Here is a 23,814-nt window from a genome sequence, read left to right as displayed (position 1 = left end):
GCTGATATCTTGAAATAAGTGTATTGACGGTTACATCCACTTCACAGTGGAGATTTCTCTTGGGACTTCAGCTTCTTTCTACATTCCACAAACTTGCACATTCCGTTCATTAAACTACGACTCTAAATTGTCCATAGCTGTGAATATTTTTGGGGTTTGAAATGAAAACAAATCATCAACACTAAGGTCGGATTCCTTAAAAGAAAAATCATTCCCACTACATCTCGGTGCTCTAGTCGGTTAGCTCGTTCCCTCGTTGAACAAAAACACCTCAATCCCGTGTTCTCACTTCCTGTTGAACCCTTGATAAGGATGTGGACTGCATTTTTTTTTTTGCTATTCTTTCCAGTGAAAGTGAGCTTCGGCGGGTGGACAGTAAATCTTTGCGCAGTGACACAGTACATACCGAGGAATGATAATCAGCTTTCTGTAGATGGGTTAATGTCTTTACAGTGGCGAAGGGGAGGGCGGCTGGCTTCTATATTTAGTGTCCGTTCTCGGGCCTCTTTAGCAGTGGATGGCGTTGATGTTCTTGTTAGCATATCTACTTCAATTCATCACCATGACTTTTATTTAGACATAAAATCATTCAAGGTGTCGTGAAAATGATTCATGAGATACAAGATACAAAAAGTTGGGGATATTGGACTTTTGGGTGACATTTTAGCGATGAACCTAAAATGCACTTTTACGTGTGAACTTAATTTGACCTTTTTTTTGTTTTTTGGCCACTTCCTTGTTTTGTACTATCGTTCATCTGTGAGGTGTCATCTTGGTTTTAAGGTGTCAAAATGAGAACTATAACAAATGTAGCTGGACCAGGAAGTATAGAATATTGGTCCACTGTCACACGCTGTAATAATTTCCTGAAAACATAATAAAATTTGCACTTAACACAATATAAACATGTAATTAAACCCTATAGTGTAATGATTTCACCATTAATGTATTATTTTTTTTAAACTGACATTGTAATAACATTGTTACAGTAATGTAATACTTTATTACATTATTGGGGATTTATTACATTCCGGTGGCTCTTTCTTTCTCAAAACATGTAATTTAACCCAATAGTGTAATAATTTCACCAATAATGTAATTTAAAAAAACTGACATTGTAATAACATTGTTACGATAATGTAATTGTTGGGGATTTATAAAATTTTCAGGTGGATCTTTTTTTTCCTCTCAAAACTGATCATGTAAATAAAATCTGACAAATAATATATGCTCTACATTTTGTGTTGGACTGTTATAAACTGAAACATTCACGACAAAAACTGGAGTGTTAAAATTTTGGTGTTAAATATTTCAGAGTTGATTTCAACCCCCAACATGTTTTCAAACAGAGGTCAGTGTTGGAGTTATTTGACAGTTGATTTATTTTGTGTTAAACCAACGCTGCAAAGAGTTAATCAAAGTAAGCTCCGCCCACTTGATAAGTGCTACAGTTAAATGTACCTATTATTTCTATTTGATAATGTTATGTTCTTGTTTTGTTAAAGACGTGTTTTTTGTAATGGGACACCGTGACTGAAAGTTGTAGTGTCAGATTGACATAATGTAAAAAGGTATTACATTATTACAATATCGGTCAGGATTTTTTAAAATTACATTTTGGGTTTCAGTAATTTTTTATGAAGTGCAAATTTTATTATATTTTCAGGCATTAATGCATTTTCAGGAAGTTATTACATTATAGAATCAAACATATATTTATGTATTTATTTATTTATATATACACGTATCTGATCAGCCCCATCTTGAAATAACTTGTGCTGTGGAAGCAAAATGAGTACGGACGTTTTTTACCCGCAGGGAAAGTGACATCTGCCTCACTATCCACTCGCGTGCATCCCCAGGAGGCCAAGGCCCCACGGGTAGTAGCATCTCAGCAGGTTATGCCATCAAGCTGGCTCGTGCCAACGCAAGCTAATTAGGTTTGGCAAGCGGCGCGATGACGGCCGGCGGCTTGTCGGTGACGTCTCTGTCAGGGGAAATCCCTCCGCTTCAGCTGTCATTGGCTGGCAGGGGCCAAGTGGGGGCACCTTGGAGCGTTGACCCTGTGGCAACTTTTACTTTCCATCAACTGACCAGATGTGGCAAATCTAGGTCCAGAAAGTAAAAACCCTACCACAATTTGTCTTTAGCCCCTGATGCTAGCTAACTAGCTAGCCCCCTAGCCGATAAGAGAGCACCATAGGAGGCAGCTAGGGAGCTTGCTAGCTAGCTAGCTAGCTCCCTATCCGGTAAATGAGCACCATAAGAGCTAGCTAGGGAGCTTGCTAGCTAGCACCTGGGGCTAAAGCCAAACTGTGGCAAGGTCATTCCATTCTGGGCCTGGATTTGAAACCTTTGGAACTGACGCACTCAGGCACTGGTCTTGTTTTTTTGTTTTTTTACTTTAATCATTAAAGGTTGAGAATCGTCACAATCAACACCTGCGAGTCATCGCAGTACATAACAAATGTACAAGATGAGAAAAACAAACTGTACAAAAATTGAGATAGAAAAACAAGTCTGAGAGAAAACTGTTTAAAGTGATTTACACCAACTGCACTCCAAAATGTTTTAGCAACAGTAGAGACGGGCAGAATTCAATCTCAATTGAATCGCGTCTTGTATCAACTGAGGCAAAATGGAGGCAATGCTCAGTTACTGCCATATTTGCTTCCTTGGATTTTTTTCCAAAAAATATACTCCGTAATGACTTAACTATTGTGTTAGCATAGGTTAGCGATAGCACAGAATTGTTGTAAACCTCGGACCCGTGTACATTCTCCCTTTCTGTATGTGGAATACAATACTATAAAATATTACATTTGCGAGGAAAAAGCCTCTTCCCTACGAACTGCTTTTGTCCACTTCAACATTTTTGACCCATTTGATAAGAAATGAAACTGTCTGGGTTGTTTTTCCCCTTCTGTTTTATTAGCATAAGCATTTTTATATAAAACCAGTCTACCGCTTCCCTTGAATTCTCTGCATCTCCTTACAGTTGTGTGTCATTACTTCCTCTTTGGTAATAGGCCGAGAGTAAAAAAAACAAAAAATAAAACCGCTTAGTGCCTCAGTGTAAAAATCCTGACTCCGCATAGGTAAACTTTGTTTAGCAATACATTCATTATTAGCTTGGATTAGCCGCTCACTCCCCCCCCCCCCCAAAAAAAAATTGCAAAAATATATTTTTCCCTTTTTTTCAAGGCACTTAGTTGCTGTGAAGAATTCAAACATGCATTGCTTTGTTGTTTCTCTTGTCGACCTTTTGGATTTGCAAATAGTAGTCGCTTCCCCTTTTTTTGCAATGGTAACAGACGCAAAGTCACCGTTAGATTTGACCATGACTCAACATTTTGAGCATATTACTCCCATTCAATCGCCTACTATTAGAGACGTTAATTATTAGCATCTCAAAAGCATTTTGCATTTTATGTTAGCATTAAGCTAAGCCGGCTTTTTTTTTTCCACCGTAAGGCAAAGCTATGCAATTTTAAATGCACAATGTGTAATTTGGTCACTCATATCTCATGGCACCAGCTTTTTTCATTTTTAACTTTTAAATTTAGTTTAAAATTAAATTTTTAATTGTAACTTTTTTTTAAATACTGGTCATGATAGTGGTATTGACTAGCTTTATTTATTTTTTTAAATTGTGCTGATTCGGATATTTGGCAGAATAAAATTATGATAACCAATTAATTGTCCGATTATGTATTTAATTAACAAAAGAAATGCCCTTAATGCTTACAACATTTAAATGTTTTACAATACCTTGTGCTTTTGTAGTAAACGACAACAAAGAGAAGAATCTGCAAAAACTGTTTTTTTTCTTCTTTTTTTTTAAAAAAGTAAAAGTCGGCTCCTTTAAAAGAGCTTAGCTCGTCCGATCAATCGGTTGGGCCCTAGTAATAAGTTTGAGAACCACTTTAACAACAAAGGAATGCATGCTTCCGAGAAATTCCTCAAGCACACGGCCGTAGTGCAGGTTCTAGTTACAGGGCAGCCAGGTGGCGCGCATGGGATGTTGCGAAGGAGGAATGTAGTGGCGGGGCAGCGAGCGCGGGCAGGCGAAGAGCTGCTGGACCTGGGCCACGTAGTAGTTGCTGAAGTTGCAATTGGAGACGTACGGGGCGGGCTGGTAAAAGCAGGTGACGTTGGCGGCGTTGGGGATGGCGTTGTGCTCGGCTAGCGCGCGCCACGCTAGCGAGGAGATGAGACCTAGCGTCTGCCGCAGTTCGTAGCCCATCAGGCACACGGTGCTCTCCTTTACCACTTTGTGCAGCACGGTTAGGTAGTCGCACTTCCTGTCCTCCAGGTCCACAAAGTGGTTCTGCAGGAAGGACTCCAGCTTGCGCTTTTGATCGGCCACGTCGGGGAAGTCGATGAAGAATCGCGAGCACATGTAGCGCTGCAAAAGTTTCATCTCCGAGTCGGAGGCGGCGCGGAAACCCCGCACCAGCAGGTGGCAATACTTGAGCAGGCCGCCGCCCCGGATCTCCTCGGGGCTCCTGGTGCAGATGAGGCGCTTGCGTAGGTGGTCCAGGGCGGCGGGGAAGTCGCCGTAGACGCTCTCGCCGAAGACGGTGGGGTGGAAGGCGGCGGCCATCGGGTGCTCCGAGCACTCGTAAAAGAGCAGCAGCGAGTCCAGGCGGATTTGGAAGGAGTCCACGCTGAACTCGAATTGTCGCCGCAGGGAGTCTACGAACTTGAGCTCCACGTTTTTGCCGCGGTTGTTGTACAGCGAGATGAGGCTCCAGCGGTCCGAGTCGTTACACACTTTCACCATCTTCTGCACGTAGGCCTCCTGCAAGAACATCGACAAAATCATGTGACTGAAATTATAGGGATGGGCGAGTATCAGAGGTGGCAAATCCAGGTCCAGAAAGTAAAAACCCTGCCACAGTTTGGCTTTAGCCATTGATGCTAGCTAGCTTGCTCCTTCGCAGGTAAACGAGCACCATGGGAGCTAGCTAGGAAGCTAACTAGCTAGAAAGTAAAAACCCTGCCACAGTTTGGCTTTAGCCATTGATGCTAGCTAACTAGCTCCCTAGCAGGTAAACAAGCACCATGGGAGCTAGCTAGCTCGAGTTAGCTAGAAAATAAAAACCCCGCCACCGTTTGGCTTTAGCCATTGACGCTAGCTAGCTAGCTCCCTAGCAGGTAAATGAACACCATAGGAGCTATTTAAGGAGCTAGCTAGCTAGCTAAAGCCAAACTATGGCAGGGTTTTTACTTTTTGGACTTGGATTTGCCACATCTGGCGAGTATGTATCAGTATCGGGCCGATATGTGGATATTTCAAGGTATCGGTGGCCGAACTAGAAAATTAGAACCTAGAAGAAATCAAATTCAGCCCCAATAAACGATCTTCAATAACCTTTCATGGTTTGTACATGTGGAACAAAAGGCAGAGATGATTAATTATATAATTAGATTATACAACCCTAACCCACATGTACATGCAATGCTGATCTATTACTCAAAACCAATTTGACTTCTCCAAATTACGTTTTTGGGTGTTGTGTATGTACATTGCTTTATTTCCTTTCCCCCTGCTCGTTTTCAATACTTCAGCCTTTCCTACAACAAGGCACACAGCGAGCGCTCCAACACGCTTCCAACTCCAGATCCATCCATTGTCTAGATCACTCTTCTGACACTTTTTAGTGGGGCGAGAAGCTGGAGTCAATCCCAGCTGACTTAAGACAAAAGGCAGATGGCACCCTGGGACGGCTCACCAGCCAATCAGAGGGCAGAACTTTTGTTTATCACAACATATCGAAAGAAGCAGTCGCCAATGCACTTGAATGCAAAGTTCAGCCAACACAATACCACAACGCATCCTTCGCGGTTTTATTAAGCCACACCTCACCATAAATCAAACCCTTAACTGCGACGTTGTCACATTTCCACCTTTTACCCTTAGGTCATGACGCTATGTGGCTAACACGTTAGCATCACAATGCTAGGAATTTGTCGTTGGGTTCTCGCCCCATATTCTTTCATGCACAGTAGTAGTTATGCAAGATACCAAACATGGTGACGCTTTATTTTAACTCTTAAAGTAATTTAAAAAAAAAAAGTGGGGGGGGGGGGGGGGGAGCAGAACCAGTTTCAACAGCCGACCACAAAGGTGACACTTTTTGACCAAGCCATCAAGCTTCTTTCTTGTTGCACAATGGCTGCTCGTGTTACCTAACGCCTCTTCCTGTGTCACACTAAGTCCAAGACAATAGATAATACTAGATAATAGATGGTGCTTTGCTTTTATTTGTGATGTTTTTGTCATCCGTTGGCACGGCGCCACTTATTCATGTGGATCTGAAACCGTTTGCATGAGGCAGAATCCTCTTTGAATAGGAAAATAGGAAAAGTTTTCCATTACATTTTTTTAGTAAAAAAATATATTACAATATTGAAAAATATGTTGGAAGTGTTTTCCATGATTATATTTTTTAGTTAAGAAATATGTTGTTATTGGAATATTGAAAAATATGTAGGCAATGCTTTCCATTATTATTTTTTTTTAGTTAAAAAATATATTAAACATTAGAATATTTAAAAATATTGAAAATCATGTAAGAAGTGTTTTCCATGATTACATTTATAGTTAAAAAATATTTTATAATTAGAATATTGAAAAAATATGTAGGAAGTGCTTTCCGTGAAAAAAATATGTTTTTGTTAAAATTAATGAATGAATTTCGGACTGTTATGTGAATGAATTTCGGACTGTTATGTGACAACAGTCATCCATCTTCTTCATATGTTTGCACTGTGAGGTAGGGTGGCAAGATCTTGCCAATAAAATCATCCAACCTGGGCTACATTTTGCAAAAAACATTTGACTCCAGATCAATACTGTGCTACACAGATTTGGCCTTAATTGTTTTTTGGGGGGATGTCTCCTTTATTTCCCCATATAAGAAACTCTGGGCGCTATCTAGCGAACCGCCAGACTTCCTTTTCAGTCTTCCTTGATTGGTAATTATTTTTTGTGTTTCTCAGACAGGTTGTGACTGAAGACATTCCTACTGTGTTTTTACATATTTCCTAGTAAATCAATCTGATTCTGATAAAGCCAAGGTTGAACCTTTAGACCATCCCTTCCAAGTGTTTGGTGCAGTGGAGGCAAAATTATACTTTGGGTTGGAACGGGGGCCTATAGTCAAGATGGTGGGAATTATGAACAGTTCCAACAAGCCCACAAGAACAGCTTAACTTTATTTATGGCACTATAAAATATATTTTCAAACATGACCCCCCCTATATGTGCTCAATCCTAAATTTACCTTTAGTGTCAAGGGAGTGATCTTCTCCTTGTTCACTTCCTCGGGCAACAAGTCCAGCAGGCAGTCCAGCACCAAATCTTTCACGATCTGGAAGTCCTCCTCCTTCTTGAGCTCTGCGCAGAAGATGAGGTCCAGGTCATTCCATCCCAGGCCGCTGTCTTCGTGCAGCACGTAGCTGGCCGCCGAGCCGTTGAGCCGAACCTCCCGCACGCGGATGTGCGCTCGCTCCATGCGGCCGCGGACCGCCTTGACGATATCGCGCGGCTTCACCTCCAGCGTGGGGAAGCTCCAGCGGCCGTGGATGGGGATGGAGCCGGCCAGGATGGCATCCAGTCGCTGCACTTGCTCCCAGTTGAGCACGCTCGGGCTGACGCCGTCCGCATTGTCACCCATCGTTCTTCAAGTGCTTTGTTTTCCCCCCCTCCCTCAAAGATCTGCAAGAGTTGCAGGGGCAACTTTGACGCACTGGAATCCGTTTCTTGCGCGCATATGGCGGAGCAAAGTCTAATATGATTGTCCTACTTCTGGGTCGACGCTCGTCAGGCAAATTTAATTCAGCAGCCGTCTGAACTTGTGGCTTATGAGTCCAGCACGGTCCGCTCACTGCAGAACTGCACTTTGTGTCCGCTTTCAGTCCCTCGACTTGTCCATGACGTCCAGTCAAAGCTTCAAAGCTACGTCGGACTTTTACCACGCGTTGTAATGTGCAAAAAAATATATATATTTACGTCGGCAGCACTCTGGTATCCAGGATTAGTCCACCGAACCTTCCATGATTTCCAAAGATTCCCCCTGCAGTTCTTTTTCCGCGCACTTTTACGCACGTGTCTCAAAGTGTGTAAAAACTCCTCGCACGTCCACACCTACTTCGATCAAGCGGCCTATGTCAGCCTCACACTCACATCTTGCCCCGTTTGTGCGTCGCAGACAGCGCGTGATGTCATCGAGTTTGAAAATGCACAGCTGCAAAGGGCGAGCCAGTGGCCAGCTTCCCGTCTGACTGTCATGGGGGGGCGGGATCGCGTTGATTGACAGGCGGCACCTCCAGGCTGCGGGAGGCGGGGGTGGGACTGGAGCATGCCACCCGCTCGAGCAGCGTTACCTAACCTTTATTGAGCCAAGCCGCATCATATTTTACAGAGGAAAAAGTCTGTTGGGAAAAAACACCATGAAACTCATCTGCCCTAAAGTGCATTTATGATATAAAAAGTCAACACACCCCTGTTCAAATGTCAAATTTGTGATATAATAAAATGAGACCAAAAATTAAAAAAAAGGTTAGAAACTTTTTCCAACATAAATGTAAATAAAAATAGTAGTTGAAGTAAAAATAAACAACTGGGATCATGTGGTTGCACTGGGCTGTGGGACTGAGCACACCACAACCCCAAATAAAGTTCAGCTGTTCTATAGTTTTCATTACATTTGTATAGTCAAATCTTCATACTGAACTTAATTAGGATGCAAAAAATGGTAATAGTAGAATTTGTAGTCCTCCTCATTTATCAGTTTAAAGGGGAAGTCAGCACCCCCTCGCCCCAAAAAAAATTATGGACCATAGCATGTTCTATGCAGCCCAACTAGTCTAAATACGATATTCTGGAATGTGAGTTAAGCAGACAAATCCAGCAATTTTTATCAACACGTGAAAATGACATCACAGTTGCTCAGGTCTCAGGTAACAACCAATCACAGCTCAGCTTCAGAAAACAGGTGAGCTGTGATTGGTCGTTGCCTGAGCAACTGTGATGACAGCAAGTGGCAAAATGGCCGCCAACTGAGATGTATAAAAACGGCTGGATTTTGCTTCATAACTCATATTCCACAAAAAATGTAATATTAATCAGAATGTAATGTTTAGACTAGTGAGGTCACATATAACATATTATTGTCAAGAAATATTTATGGTTGACTCCTTTATGCTCCTCCGTGAACCAGCACCTTACCGTGGTGGAAGAGTTTGTGTGTCCCCAATGATTTTTTTTTTTATTCTAGGCGCTATGTTGTCTGGGGCTGTATGCCCCTGGCAGGGTCACCAATGGCAAACAGGTCCTAGGTGAGGGGCCAGACAAAGCACGGCTCAAAGACCCCTTATGATGAACACAATATATGGACAGACATTTCCCTTGCCCGGACGCGGGTCACCGGGGCCTCCCTCTAGAGCCGGGCCCGGAGGTGGGGCTTGTTGCCGAGCGCCTGGTGGCCGGGCCTGCACCTATGGGGCCCGGCCGAGCACAGCCCGAAGAGGCAACGTGGGTCCACCTTCCCATGGGCTCACCACCGGTGGGAGGGGCCAAGAGGGTCAGGTGCATAGTGGGCTGGGCGGCAGCCCAAGGACGGGGACCTTGACGATCCGATCCCCGGCTACAGAAGCTAGCTCTTGGGACATGGAATGTCACCTCTCTGGCGGGGAAGGAGCCCGAGCTGGTGTGTGAGGCAGAGAAATTCCGAGTAGATATAGTCAAACTGTCCTCCACACACGGCTTGGACTTTGGCACCAATCCTCACGAGAGGGGTTGGATTCTCTTCCACTCTGGAGTTAGAAAGAGTTTCAAACGCCCACCTCTGGCAGAACTTCTCCCTTGTACCGGGGGAGGTGGGGGACATTGAGTCGAAGCGGACCATGTTCCGCGCCTCCATTGTCGTAAATGTGGCCGTAAGGTGGTCGGTGCCTGTCGTGGCGGCAATCCTCGAACCCGCTGGTGTTCGAGGATTCGAGGATGCCGTCATGCTGAAGAAGGAGTCCTATCTGGCCTTTTGCTCTCTCCGAGTCGGGGATGACATCCTGCCCCAAGTGGAGGAGTTCAAGTATCTTGGCGTTTTGTTCACGAGGGAGCGGGAGATCGACAGGTGAATCGATGCAACCTCTGCAGTGATGTGGGCTCTGTATCGGTCTGTGGTGGTGAAAAAGGAGCTGAGCCAAAAGGCAAAGCTCTCGATTTACCGGTGGATCTACGTTCATACCCTCACCTATGGTCACGAGTTGTGGGTCGTGACCGAAAGAACAAGATCCCGGATACAAGCGGCCGAAATGAGTTTCCTTCGCAAGGTGTCCGGGCTCTCCTATAGAGATGGGGCGAGAAGCTTGGTCATCTGGGAGGACTGAGGGTTGAGCCGCTGCTCCTCCGTGTGGAGAAGAACTAGTTGAGTTGGCTCGGGCATCTGGTTTGGATGCCTTCTGGACGCCTCCCTGGAGAGGCGGGAGGCCCCAGAGACGACCCAGGACACGCAGGAGAGACTATGTCTCTCGGCTGGCCTGGGAACGCCTTGGGATCCCGTCGGCGGAGCTGGTTGAAGTGGCTGGGGAGAGGGAAGTCTCGGCTTCCTTTCTAAAGCTGCTGCCCCCGCGACCCAACCCCGGATAAGTGGTAGTAAATGGATGGATGGATGGATTCTCCTTTGAGTCCCTGTCTGTCTTCTATGTCAGAATAGGTTATTAATCCCTTTTCGACTGGCATTTGCATTGCTGTGACTAAATATTTTGTTTTTTTACATGTGCGCACTTCGACTTGTTTTGATTCACTTCAATTTGAACATACGCCAAAGCCTCGCCACACCACATCAAGCAATGTTATGAAACCTGACTTTAATTGTTGTGCAGGGTTTAGCAACTAGTTTTCATGTATGACTGACTGACATCCACTGCTTTTGCTGCTATTCCAAATTTGAATCGCCGATGAACGGCATTGCAATGAATCGAATGCTCCCAAACTTTCAAGGAAAAACAATTGGTAACAAAAATTCTTGCAAGCCTCTCACTGTTTTTCAACGCAAAGACTATTGTATGTAAGAAATATGAAGTCGATGTACATAATTTGCTTTTGCGGGCCGTTTAAAATAATGTGGCGGGCCAGATGTGGCCCTGGGTTTGATATCTGTGGCATTGAGTCTGTGATGCTGAAACACGTGGGTGCAGTCAGTAGGACAATTGATTATTGCAAACAACCTCTTCAAATATCCACATTCGCCTTAATTCTCACTGGTTGCTTTTTCCTTGACAATCGCACCATGTTTTTATGGTTCAGTAAAAAAACAAACACAAAAAAAACATTTTAAGTGGAGCGTCATAATTGAATAAAGCCATTTAACTTATTGTTAGGTTTGACATGCAGCACGCACACCCATCATTCATGTACTGTACAGTATTCTGGTCTCCTCCCCAATGACTCATTACTTTTATTATTTACTTTGTGCGCACATATTGGAAAAAGTCATCGAAGAACGGCAGTTCAGTTTGACCCTGTTTGTCAGGAAGAAGAATGTACATGCTTGCGAGCCACTGCACCTTTGTTGGTGTCAGGGAGAATCTGTCAGCCAGCATACTTGCGTCACAGCAGACAAGCCCATAAACCAGCTTACTGTAGATTAGTGTGTGTGTGTGTGCGCAGTCGTATCATGTACAGAGAAAGGCATGCATGTGCACTTACACGTTCTCGTCATAATTGCAATTAATTAAACCAGCATTTTTTGGGGAGGAGTGGAGTTTAGACGAGTCTATTGTATGTATGTGTTGTGCAATTGTATCAACTGCTTTACGTTCTTGGCTCATCAGACCGCAACATATTTTTCCACGTGTTTCGGAAATCACAAAGAGTTTGCATCCAATGTGCAGTATTTTTTCTTTGAGAAAATTGTTCTTAAACTAATTTGTTTGCAAACCGAGGTTCCACACAGACTTGTTTAGTTAGGGACCTTCCCTGCCTCTTCTTCTTGCTCTTAATTATGTCCTCAATGACCTAAAATTCAACAAAAACTCCTGATGGTGTCAGCAGAATTAAATCTGCAAAACCTTTTTGTCTGGCAATTGACAGAAAAATACAACCAAACTAAATCATGAAAAGCTTCATCATGCAACAAGAAATTTAAACTTAAACCCAATAGAGCACGCATTTTTATACCCCCAGAAGATTAAACAAAAGGGACACTCCTAAAACAGTTCGGTAAAAAATAACCTAACTATGGATAAAATGGACCACTTTGGTCGATTTGACCCAACTTTGAGTCAAGTAATGGGTCTTTCGCCGTAAAACAGCTTATAAATATTGGTCAGATCCTTTACTTCGGTAAATAAAAAAGGGTCATTTTGTATAAAACAACCCAGAAAGTTGGGTCAAATTGAGCCATGAAGTGGATCAGTCCATTTTTGATCCGTAATTGGGTTACTTTTCACCAAACTGTTTTTAGAGTGGAGGAAACCCCCCAGAAACAAATGAACTCAGAGAGGCTGCAATAAAGGCCTGGACAAGCCATTTGAAATGAAAAATGCAATTGTCTGAAATCAAAGGGTTGCCTATAATACCAAAATAAATTTGTTTAAAAGTTGATTCTGGGTGAATATTTCAGGCGCGGCGGCACAGACTGAGGCGAGACGGCGGGCCGCACTCTCCCACTTTCCTTCATTCATCAGCAAGCTCAATGTCAGACTTAGCGCTTGTGACTCTAAGTGCGAAACGGCGACTTACTTGCCCTCTGACCCGTCAAGTGGATGACACCGGCTTGCTCTGCGCTGTCTGACGACATTGGCGGATTGACGTGGGGATTTCTGACATTGCCCGTTGTCGGCCTGCCAAAAGGATGGGATCGGGGCACGCCGTTCACGTTTTGTGCCCCGCATGCACGACTGACTGACTGCGTCATATTAGTAACACGCTTTAGTCATGGACGGCGTGTAAAACCAAATATTTCTTTCAAGAGTTGCAGAAAAACTAATACAGAATTCACTTTTATGAATGATGATGACATCCAAGCCTATCTTTACCCATTCCCCGGCCATATCAATGCATTCAGATTCCGCAGATCTATGTGGAAGTTCATTAAGAGATTACAGTGAGCCCGTTAGCAGAACGTACCTTCAACCCTCTTCTGCGTTCCCAGCTATTTTTACTTTTTTGTCTGGATTTTCATTAGTCGAGAGGGAGTATCCCACTAAACCTTTTAATGTGAGTCCAACAATGCACCAAAAGACAAAGATTAAAATTACCATGCAAAGCTTCAAGTATAAATGTTAGACTGTGTTCTGGATCATAAACATTTTTTTAATAATGATAAGAGCACTCCATAATATTGTACTTACAGAAAATAATTACGTAGAATGCAAAAAAAACAATCTGTGCGTCATGATTTAATGCTTCAATTCAATTCATTGTGCTGTTCCTTCTGTTATGCCCACCTTGGACACCAGGGGGCAGTATAATACAGACACAAACGAATAAGATACTACTCTTAGTGACTCAGCAGGCTGAAATTATATACAGTAAGTTATTATTCGCAGACAGAAGTGGCAAATCCAGCTCCAGAAAGTAAAAACACTGCCACAGTTTGGCTTTAGCCCCAGATGCTAGCTAGCTCGCTGCCTAGCTAGCTCCCATGGTGCAGGTTTACCTGCTAGGGAACTAGCTAGCTAGCACTAGGGGCTAAATACTGGACCTGGATTTGCCACCATTGTTCGCAGAGGATGTTCAACTGTCCATTGTTTAACATTAGTACATCAATGGCATTTTCCATTATGTATTAGCATTAAGCTAGCCAGGCATTATTGAGCCAAAGCTTTAAATGCACAATGTAGTCTCTTTGTTTTTTATGTTTAGTTTGGCAGTCTTGCCACCATCGAAACTTTGGTACGTCCTCAAATTTTGTCTCACAGGACAAAGTACAGTAAAAGTGATAGCTCGGAGGGGTGCATTCGTAAGTCAAGCTCCCACCCTGAAGCTCGCACGGTCCACCTTGAGGAGCGCATTCATTAAGCCCCCGCTAAACTCCCGCAAGCCCACTAATGAGATTCGCTGACGTTGCTGTGTAAGCAACACTGCAGCGCTTCCTCGCCCCGTTTAGTCACATTTGGCAAACTAAAAACTCCAAAAAGACGTCAGGGAGCTGCAAGGGGGCTCATTTTCACACCTCCGCATCACAAAAAACGGAACAGCAAAGTAAACATCAAGTAAGCTGCAGTGTGGCTGTATTTCCTGTATTTTCAAAACTTTTGAGTGTGTATCTTTTTCAAACGAGAACTCGTTCCCTGAACAAAACAGGAGATCTGAGCAAATCTGTTTGCACCAGGATCGATTACTGACTTAATAAAGCGTGCATGTGCGCGGGGGGACTACTCCTGCGCACACACTTTTCCTGCATGCCAAAATAAAGCTTTTAATAATCCCCTAAAAGTGTCACAAATATACCCTGATATCATTCAGTCTTTGGTCCAAGAATAATGTGGTCTATCCATGTGGTCTATCCGGGCAAAAGGCCTCATTCCAACCGCATGAAGGAGCTGCAGCGCCATCTGCTGGACGCCTGCGCTCATCTGGTTGAATCTCTCTAGGTAGCGCTGTTTCCCCATCCCCTTCCTTATCACTCTGAGCCTCACATTTCCCCACAACGGAGCATGTGATTTTGCACTGCTGTGTCGAGTAAACAGCTGAGGTGGGCCAAAAACACTTACACTGTGCTTGTACGCAAATAATCTGGAAAAATATAAAATACTGCTTCAACAAAGTAAAAGGAAAAAAGTACAGACTCTGAAATGTACAAAAGTAAAACTTTTACAGTGAATCACACATAATTATACATAGGTTATTATTTTTCTTCGAGAAGTTTTGTGAATGATTTAATTTGATGAGCAACTTTGCTATTTTGAGGAGCAATGTTTTTCAGGTTAATCCCAGGTAGTCAAAAGGGTTTTATTAATCAATAATAAAATGTCAACATAACGAGTGAACAATTGGTTTCCTTTTTTTTTTTTTTTTACATAATCAACCATTTTTATTTCTTAAATTTACCATCAATTTCACTAGATTTATATTGAATAGCAGCAAACTGTATTTTCTTGTCCAGCAACATTATAGCTTAGCAGTTAGCATTGCCTCGGCGTCTTCTCTTCCTTGTCAGAAGCGTAGCTTATTCGCAGCAATGAAGGTGAATTGCGAGCGACAACATTGATTACTGACTCAGGAGCGAATCCGCAATGTGTTTAGTCACACTAGTAGCCAGCCGAAGCTCGATGCTAACTAGCTGGTATGGCCTAAGTAGCACCTAGCAATAGCATTGACGTGCATGTGTCCAGCCCAGTGAAGCTTTTTGCGACCGTCTCTGTGTTTCTGATAAACTTAAAAATCTCAAATTCTTAGTTTTGCTATTAACTTTGTTTTCAGTAGGCGCAAATTGCTAGTTTTGACTAGCAAACTATGATGCAAAACCGCTTATATTGAGCCTTGTGTGACACTTGTTTCGTAGACTTTTGTCAAGTTGCTGTAAATGCTTTAAAAAAAAAAAAAGATCGCTTATTAAAACGCAATATTATGGTATTAAAAAAAACACAATATTATTTTTCTGAATCATTCAGCTCTCATTTTATTCTATCGAAACATAAGTCGTTTTCCTAACATTTTAACCAGACTAACAAAAACTTTACTAATTTTTTTCCCTGACAGCTATTTATCCACTATCTTCGTTTTGTTTCGTGTGTGTGTGTATTTTAGTCTTGTGTTAGATAGACACCCGCGTCTTTGTTTTGACGCCCCGCGATGATTAATGTCCACAAACAAAACAAAGGCAGAAAACAAACGAATGGTCTCTGCCATTTGTCGTGTGTGTGTCTGTAGAAGTTGTTTTTTAAGATTACTGTATTGACATTGTCTCCCACTGTAACAACTTGGGCTAAAGCGAGTGCAGTTGAGCGTTGTTGCGCCGTGTCCTCGCGCATTATCACAATTATTTATCAGGCCGCATTCTTCGCTCTTGTGTCATAAATAATTGCGGCGTGTTTATAATCATAGCCTTTTCCTGTTTAGAGCTGCAGAAAGGAGGTACTTGAACTCACCACGGTGAAGGATGCACACGTACGTACAGCATGACACCAGATGGCATACGTTTGATGACGTTATGGCCCGTACATGCTCTATTAATGTGGTTTATAATGTGCGGTAATTAGCAATTAGAGCAACAAATTGGTTCACATGCAAGGAGACAACTTTCTTGTCATGCAGCGGCTCATCCTAGCATTCCTTCCACATTTTCTCCTGGTTGATTTTGAGAAACTCGACCATGGGAACGTAATAAATCCAGATTGAGATCAGCAGCTGTGGGTTTTTTTTTCTAGCATTCTTCTTTTCCAACATGTCTCCAGTTCAAGGGTTGATCCAATGTTTTAATCGAACAAATCCTGTTGCTTTATTTATTTATTTTTATCCTTTGCTGCCCACTTTTGCCATTTTTTGTTGCACTGTCATCTGCCACATCATCAGCTGTGAGAGAGAGATTTTATTTTATTCTACTTTTGTGGAATTCTCTTAGAAGAGGGAGCATAGTGGAAAAAAAAACTTAAATTAATTGGAGTTTCTTTAATGCTTCAATCCAATACATTTTGCTGCTCCTAGTGTGTCCACCATTTTATCCACGTCATTCAGACTCAAATAAAGAAAAGTCGTTTCACAACTGTGACTCAGTAAGATGCTGTAATATTAGTTATTTTTCATAGAGGTTATACAGTAGAATATTTGCCCTGTGTGTCCTGTTCTCTAATGTCTACGTGTTGCTCCACATTTACTATCAAACGTGCATTGATGCTAACATTAGCATTTTAATGGTTTTGCTGGTTCACATGTCAGTATTAAGCTAGGGAAGCCGTCTTTAGGCAGCTGTTTGGTTGTTTTAAATACGCAATGTGTAATTGTCTTCGTTTTATGTCAAATTTATGTTTGTTTATAGTTGTATTGCAATTTCAAGCCTCTTTTCTGTTCTCTTATGTCTACGTGTTGCTCCACATTTGCAATCAAACATCAATCGATGCTAACATTAGCATTTTAATTTAATTTAATTTTTAATTTGCTTGTTGACATGTCAGCATTAAGCTAGCAAGGCCGTCTTTAAGCTGTTGTTTGGTTGTTTTAAATACGCAATGTGTAATTGCCTTTATTTTATGTTTAGTTTATGTTTGTTTACATTCATATTGCAACTTCAAGCATCTTTTTTGGGTGAATTGTTAAGTATTTGCCATATTGTTGCTTTTTGTGAGTGAGTTGACCAAGTTCACTGCCACCATACGGTGCTCGTATCTCGTTATCTTCTTTTTCTCTGTGTAAGTCAAAATACCGAGTATAAATGAGAAATGAATCCCCCCTCAAAAATTAGGGGAAAACCCAGGCTGTAGTCATGAGTTCATACAGATGGAAGAAGTAGAAGAAAGGGAAGAAGAGCGCATTGTCCATGTGGGCCAAAATGTATCCCGCTGTCTCTCATGACTGAGATGACTTTTCTGCTCAATTCCCAAACATACTTCTTCCGACTCATATCAGGCTGGATTTCAGTCAAAAGAAATATTAAGACTTGATATAGACCAAGGAAAATATCGCCATAAAGTGTACTGCGGACAGCTTTGAATTGCCGGTCAGAGATCAGGCCCCCGAGCTCCGAAAACCGGCTGCGACAACACAGCTGCTTTCACTTCGACAGACGTCAAATGTGTTCCTCCCGTAGACATGCTGATGCACAGCCTGGTCTCGTGAAGCGATGGTCCGCCTGTCTTGTTGTGTGATAGAAGACCAGAGTCAATGCAGGACTGTGTGCATAGGCTGTAAACAAAACTAATGGACCACACACACGCATACATTAAACAGACCTACAGCAGGCAAAGACATACAAAAAAGAGTTTTGGTGTGAGGGGAAATTCATAACAAATCTTCTGCTTATTACTGTTGGAGGGATAACTTGACGTTTGTAAATGATGTGTCCTCCAAATAGGACATCATCATTTTCAGGTAGGTAAATATACTTCCCTTTCACTTCTGTAACTGTGTTTGTGTTTCATTAATTTTTCATGTTTTAATCTTTAAAATCTGAAGGAAAAAAAACAAAACAAAGATCTTGAATGTTAATCTTAGCTTAAAAGACTCATTGTCAGCAGTGGTGCCAAATCCAGGTCCAGAGAGTGAAAACCCTGCCACAGTTTGGCTTTAGCACCTAGGTGCTAGCTATAGCTAGCTAGCTAGCTCCCATGGTTCTCGTTTAAATGCTAGGGAGCTAACTAGCTAGCATCAATGGCTAAAGCCAAACTGTGGCAGGGTTTTTACTTTCTGGACCTATATTTGCTACCTCTGATTGTAGACCCCCTATTATGGTTAATATTGCATTAGTGGAATATAAGCTAAGCAGCGAAATCCAGCAGTTTTTATCAATATCAAATAAAAGTGGCCATTTTTTAAAAACACTTATTTAACATAGATGAATAATACAAATATCAGCCAATCTAATTTACATGTATCACATAAAAAAATAGAATAAATTAAAAAAAGATAATCACAGAAGGCGGCCATTTTGCCACTTGCTGTCGAGTGAAAATGACATCACAGTTGCTCAAGTAACAACCAGTCACAGCTCAGCGTCAGAAAACAGGTGAGCTGTGATTGGTTGTTGCTTGAGCAATTGTGATGTCATCTTCAGTCGACAGCAAGTGGCAAAATGGCCACCTCCTGAGATGGATAAAAACATCTGGATTTTGCTTAACTCATATTCCAAAAATGTAATATTAAACAGAATGTCATGTTTAGACTAGTGAGGTCACATATAACATATTATTGTCAAGAAAGGTTGACTTCCCCTTTTAATAATAAAAAACTTTATTTAAAAAAACGGCATTTGTGCCAACATCACCATATTAAGAACTACATTAATGCAGCTACAAAAAAATCATGCATATTTTAAGTTAACGAAGCTCTCATTTTTGTTTATTAAATGTCAAGATAATGTCATGTACAGTACATGTATTTGTGTTTCGTTGGTGGGCCTGACAAAACATTAAAGGAGAGGATAAGCCTTGAAGGAGCACGGCCAGGACATCCTGAGCGTGAGGAGAGCAGCTGGGAATAAAGGGTGAGTCACAAACACAAAGTCCACATGCTCTTGTCTTTCTCCTGCAGCTGTTTTGACCCCATCTTGCTGTATTTGTGCAAAAAAAAAAAAAAAAAACATTAACGACACTGCTGTCTAGACTGCGGAATGCGACATCAAATATAAATGAATCAATTAATGATGATTCCCCCCCGCTGCAGCTGACGGCTTCAGCAGTGGCTCAAGGGGGGAATCAAGTTCTTTGGTCACAGAGGTTCGAGTGCATTTTAGATTCATCCAATATGCTTAGCGTTTTTTTTTTTTGCGTGTAGTGTAAATCTAGAGATTTCGTTGATATTTAAAAATACTACATAGGGGTTTCATGACCAATAAATGGATGGGTTGGCATGTAGAAGGTTAATTAACTAATTGATTGATAAATGAGTGCATTATTTCTACCACTACTAGTAAGCAGGCTCACTGTAGTGGTACGCCAAAATCACTGAATGAAATGTTCTAACATTTCTGTGCATCCCCTCAAGTACTCTGGCACCCCCAAGTGGACGTGAACCTCACTCTTTGAATAACAACCTAGATGGATGTTAATAGTTAAATGGATAGTTCAATAGACGGATAAAGTACACATCCCTCTCGTTTGTTCCTTTCTCTTTGTCAAAAAGCAAACACACATTTCTCATTTGTTCCACTGGACGCCCTCCAACCAAAACATTTATTCAGTATCTTCATTAATTTGGTTTCCTGTGAGTGAAAACTCTCCCAGAGAGACAACAATCAAACCCGAGATAACATCCCGATAACCTGAAGATAAATCCCACCTAATAAGATAACAAAACACAAGTTATAATGAGATATGAATCACATGCAGACATGTTATTAAAATCCAAGTGTATTATAAACAGGAAATGGAGTTTCTGGATAAACTTAGATCAGACCCTTTCATGTATTATTATTTTTTTGAACCCCCAGTTAAAGTTTACAGATATTTGCACACAAATGGTATATCAACGCATGTAGACCGATAAATGAACAATACATAATATTCTTTATCCTCTGTGAAGAATGACTAATAATACTGTGGCTTACGAAAGACAGACGTTCTTCATGTAAATCCATATGGCTGTATTGTACTGCCCCAGGCTAAGGTTATATTCTATGTAAATATTTCATTGCTGTATGTTGGTATAATGTACAATATTAAGCACTCTTTTCTTTGTTTTGTTTTGGATTGTCAGTGTTCCTCTGCTATTGTTACAATTTCCACATTCTCTTCAATTGGCATTATGTTGACCAATATATATTTTTTCATCTGGAGTAGGAGCCATGTACATGAATACAGAAAATGGATGGATGGATGGATGGCTGTAAAATTAAATCCGCACAAGCACTTAATGCATCCAATCAGGCATCACTACCGCCAAAATATCAACACTTCTCTTCATGTGGCTCCACTATGTGATGTCCTCATGTCATCAACATGTTCCTCTGCGCCCTCCCCCTCGGCTTCCAGTATTACAGCAGTGGGATACAGTACAGTTGATATCTGTGAGGATCCGCGCACAAAGGGCTGGAAAAGATGGAACTCCTGGACGGAGCGGCTTTGTAGTCATTAGAAGAATTTTGCTGGAATTTTGGAGGGTATTTTTGCCACGTTTCAGGTAAGTTTTGAATTTTCTCCTGTATGCAATTTTTTTTAAATTGTTTGATAATTCTTAAATTAATAATGTTACACAATACATACATGTATAATTTGTTGTTCTAGTATTTTATGTGGGGATTTTAATGGGATAGATTACAGACACCACTTGCCTCCTAAGTGGTTGTTCCAAAGCGTTTTTGGCGCCATCTGCTGTTTAAAAACAACTCGAAACAACTCATCCGCCCATCCGTCCCTTGACGTTGCTTTTGAGTGTTAAATTTTTATTTTAGTTAGTTTTTATTTCGTTTTGAGTTTTGTTTTTTAAATTTAGTTTGTTTTAATTAGTTAGACGGTTCTGTTTGTTTTTTATCAGTTTCAGTTGCTTAATTTTAGTTTAGTTTTAGTTAGTTTCAGTATTAGTTGGTTTTTTATGTGTATTACTTGTGCGCAATATTTAATAAACACCATGGTAAAATGAAAAAAAAGTCATGCATTTCTTACCTAGCATTGCATTTCGAGTTCGGAGCTGAAGGTGTTTTTCTATTGGCTGCTGTTAGATCACGTCACTTCTGTGTAATTCCGGTTAATATCAGAATAAATCACATTAAAATCATCCCCAAAGACTCATGTAGTTAATTGATTACCAAAGACTAAAACAAAGGACGTTTTCACTATAATTGTAGTTAGAGTTACTTTTGTAAACATAAAATGTAGTTTCAGTTAGTTTTCGTAAAAAAAAAAAAAATGCATATTCGGTTTTATTTTATTTTGTTAACGAAATTGTTTTTGAGTTTTAGTTTTATATAACCTTGCTGTTCAAGTACTGACGTATCTGAAGCTCAAACACAACTCCAGTTTTGGCTTGTAACATAACATAAAATCAACCAAACAGCTCATATCTGCTGACATGACTCTTCACGTCACTCCTAATCATTGATTCTTTCTGTTTTTAATAGCCATGGGCCTGCTGTGGCTCCTTTGTCTGCTGCTCCTTCCTGCTGCCAATAATGCTAGCAGCGAGTTGCTCAAATGGACCACGCAGAAGCTCCCGGTGCTAACAAACCGAAAAACCGAACTTCAAGAGAAACCTTTGTTCCGAGGACCAATTGGGGATTCGAATGAAGGTGAACTTAAGAAACTCTGCGGTATAGAGTGTCAAAGTAGCTTACCGCCCTTAAGCCCGAGAGAGCAAGAGAGGATTCTGGGATACGAGACGATGTACGACAACGGCACGTGCACATGCACTGACGTCCGATTGCGGGGTTTGAACGCAACAGGACCAGCTCCGTACATTTCGTCACCGACTCGGAGGAAACGGCAGGTTTACGGCGCAGACGGTCGCTTTGTCATCTCCGATTGGCATTTCATCACCAACTACCCTTTCGTCACCGCCGTGCGCCTCAACACGGGCTGCTCCGGGGTCCTGGTGTCCCCCAAGCACGTGCTGACGGCAGCTAACTGCATCCATGACGGCAGTTATTATCTGGAGAGTGTAAAAAGCCTGAAAGTAGGAGTGCTACAACTCAAAAAGAAACGAGTGAGGAGGAGGAGGCAGCGGAGGGCTGCAAGGGTGCAAAAAGATCTCATGGAGGCTGGAGAGACGAATAGAATTGATGAAGATACAGCGAGAGACAAAATGAAGAAGGTTCGAATCAGTCGCCCCAGGAGGCAGCCTGTCTTTCGCTGGATACGAGTCAAACAAACACGCATTCCTCAAGGATGGATCCAAACTCGGAACTCAACCGCATCCGTGGCGCTCGACTACGACTACGCCCTCCTGGAACTCAGAAGGGCCGTCAAACAGAAGAAGTTCATGGAGATGGGCGTGGCACCCCGCACCTTCCACCCAGCCCGGATTCACTTCTCAGGCTACGATGAAGACAAAAGCCTGCTGGCCGACGGCGGCGGCGGCGAAAAGGTGGTTTACCGGTTTTGCTCTGTGGCAAAGGAGTCCAACGATCTGATGTACCAGCACTGCGACGCTCGGCCGGGCGCGACCGGGGCAGGGGTTTACGTCCGACTGAGACAAGAGGGCGGGAAAGGGAAGTGGCAACGTCGATTGATCGGTGTTTTCTCGGGTCGTCAAAGGGTAGAAGTCGAAGACGGCGAGCGGAGGGACTTCAACGTGGCGGTGAGGATCACGCCTGCCAAATACGCGCAAATCTGCCACTGGATCCACGGAGACCCCGGTCGCTGCAAGACACTTTGAACTACATTTTTATTAGGTCTTAACTGTTGAACTTTTGCCCAACCTTTACAGTACAAAAAGTCTTAGGGCACTAATGTCTTCACACTAACAGTTTGCTTTTGTTTGGACCGCATTACTTGGTGAGGTTATAAACGTTGTCCGTTTCAACCAAAGTCTGGATAAAAATAGTCCAAGTCCAACCATTTGATATTGCCGTCTTGTCTTCAATTAGGTAGACACTGCAAATTAGACCTGTTTCCAGACCAATTCATATTGGATTGGGGTGTTCTCGGGTCATCAGTGGGTAAAGGTTAGGGAGGGAGGGGGGTCATTGGGGCTACAGATCTGCCACTGGATCCCAGGAGACCCCGGCCAACAAACTACAGAGGGGCATTTTTGGCAAACTTTGTTCCAATGATGGTACTTTGCCAATGCCTTGAACACTAAGCGAGCTTTCAAACCAGTAGTTAGCATTCTCTAGTTTAAATTACTTGACAGCTTCATAAGGTTCTGGTTTAGTTTCTTCCATGTGACCCATATACCTTACAAATTAAATCTGTGTCAAGCCAGATTCTGGATCAACTCATTCACCTGTGATTTGCTTTCAAGCCTGGTCTGGTGCAAACCTTGTCCCTGGCAGAACAAAGGACGATTGGCCACTCCCAATTTGTGGAACGGTGTTTGATTACATCAATTTCTTAGCATTTTTTGGGGGGCACTTGCTTCATTGTTAGAGTTTGTCAGCATTCGTCCCGTAGACAGCGGTGTAGTTCTCATCGATTTGTTTTGACAATCGGCAAGGGTTTGAACCATTTGCTAGAGACTGCACCATGACTTAAAAATAAAATTTAAATTGT

The 23,814-nt window shown here is 42.1% G+C and overlaps 2 protein-coding genes across 2 annotated transcripts in view; one reads left to right on the top strand and one right to left on the bottom strand.

Annotated features, from left to right (window-relative positions):
* Positions 1–23,243, top strand: part of LOC144039012 (inactive serine protease 35-like) — a 64,435-nt gene extending 41,192 nt beyond the window's left edge. Inside the window, exons 2-4 of the mRNA XM_077551863.1 lie at positions 19,086–19,154; positions 20,641–20,788; positions 21,726–23,243. Coding sequence (XP_077407989.1) covers positions 21,728–22,978 — 1,251 coding nt within the window. The 5' untranslated portion in view covers positions 19,086–19,154; positions 20,641–20,788; positions 21,726–21,727 and the 3' untranslated portion in view covers positions 22,979–23,243. The remainder of the gene's footprint in view (positions 1–19,085; positions 19,155–20,640; positions 20,789–21,725) is intronic.
* On the bottom strand, positions 2,384–8,273 carry LOC144039770 (terminal nucleotidyltransferase 5A-like). The gene is made up of 2 exons (XM_077553421.1): positions 7,293–8,273; positions 2,384–4,804 (listed from the first exon to the last, which is right to left on the bottom strand). Exons 1-2 carry the CDS (start codon positions 7,683–7,685, stop codon positions 3,989–3,991), a joined length of 1,209 nt encoding a protein of 402 aa, XP_077409547.1. The 5' UTR covers positions 7,686–8,273; the 3' UTR covers positions 2,384–3,988.
* Positions 23,244–23,814: the final 571 nt, after the last annotated feature.

This window comes from Vanacampus margaritifer, chromosome 19 (assembly GCF_051991255.1).
Source record: "Vanacampus margaritifer isolate UIUO_Vmar chromosome 19, RoL_Vmar_1.0, whole genome shotgun sequence".
Classification (NCBI taxonomy): Eukaryota; Metazoa; Chordata; class Actinopteri; order Syngnathiformes; family Syngnathidae; genus Vanacampus; species Vanacampus margaritifer.
The sequence above is the reverse complement of the archived record's forward strand: the minus strand, read 5'-3'. Positions and strand labels throughout refer to the sequence as shown.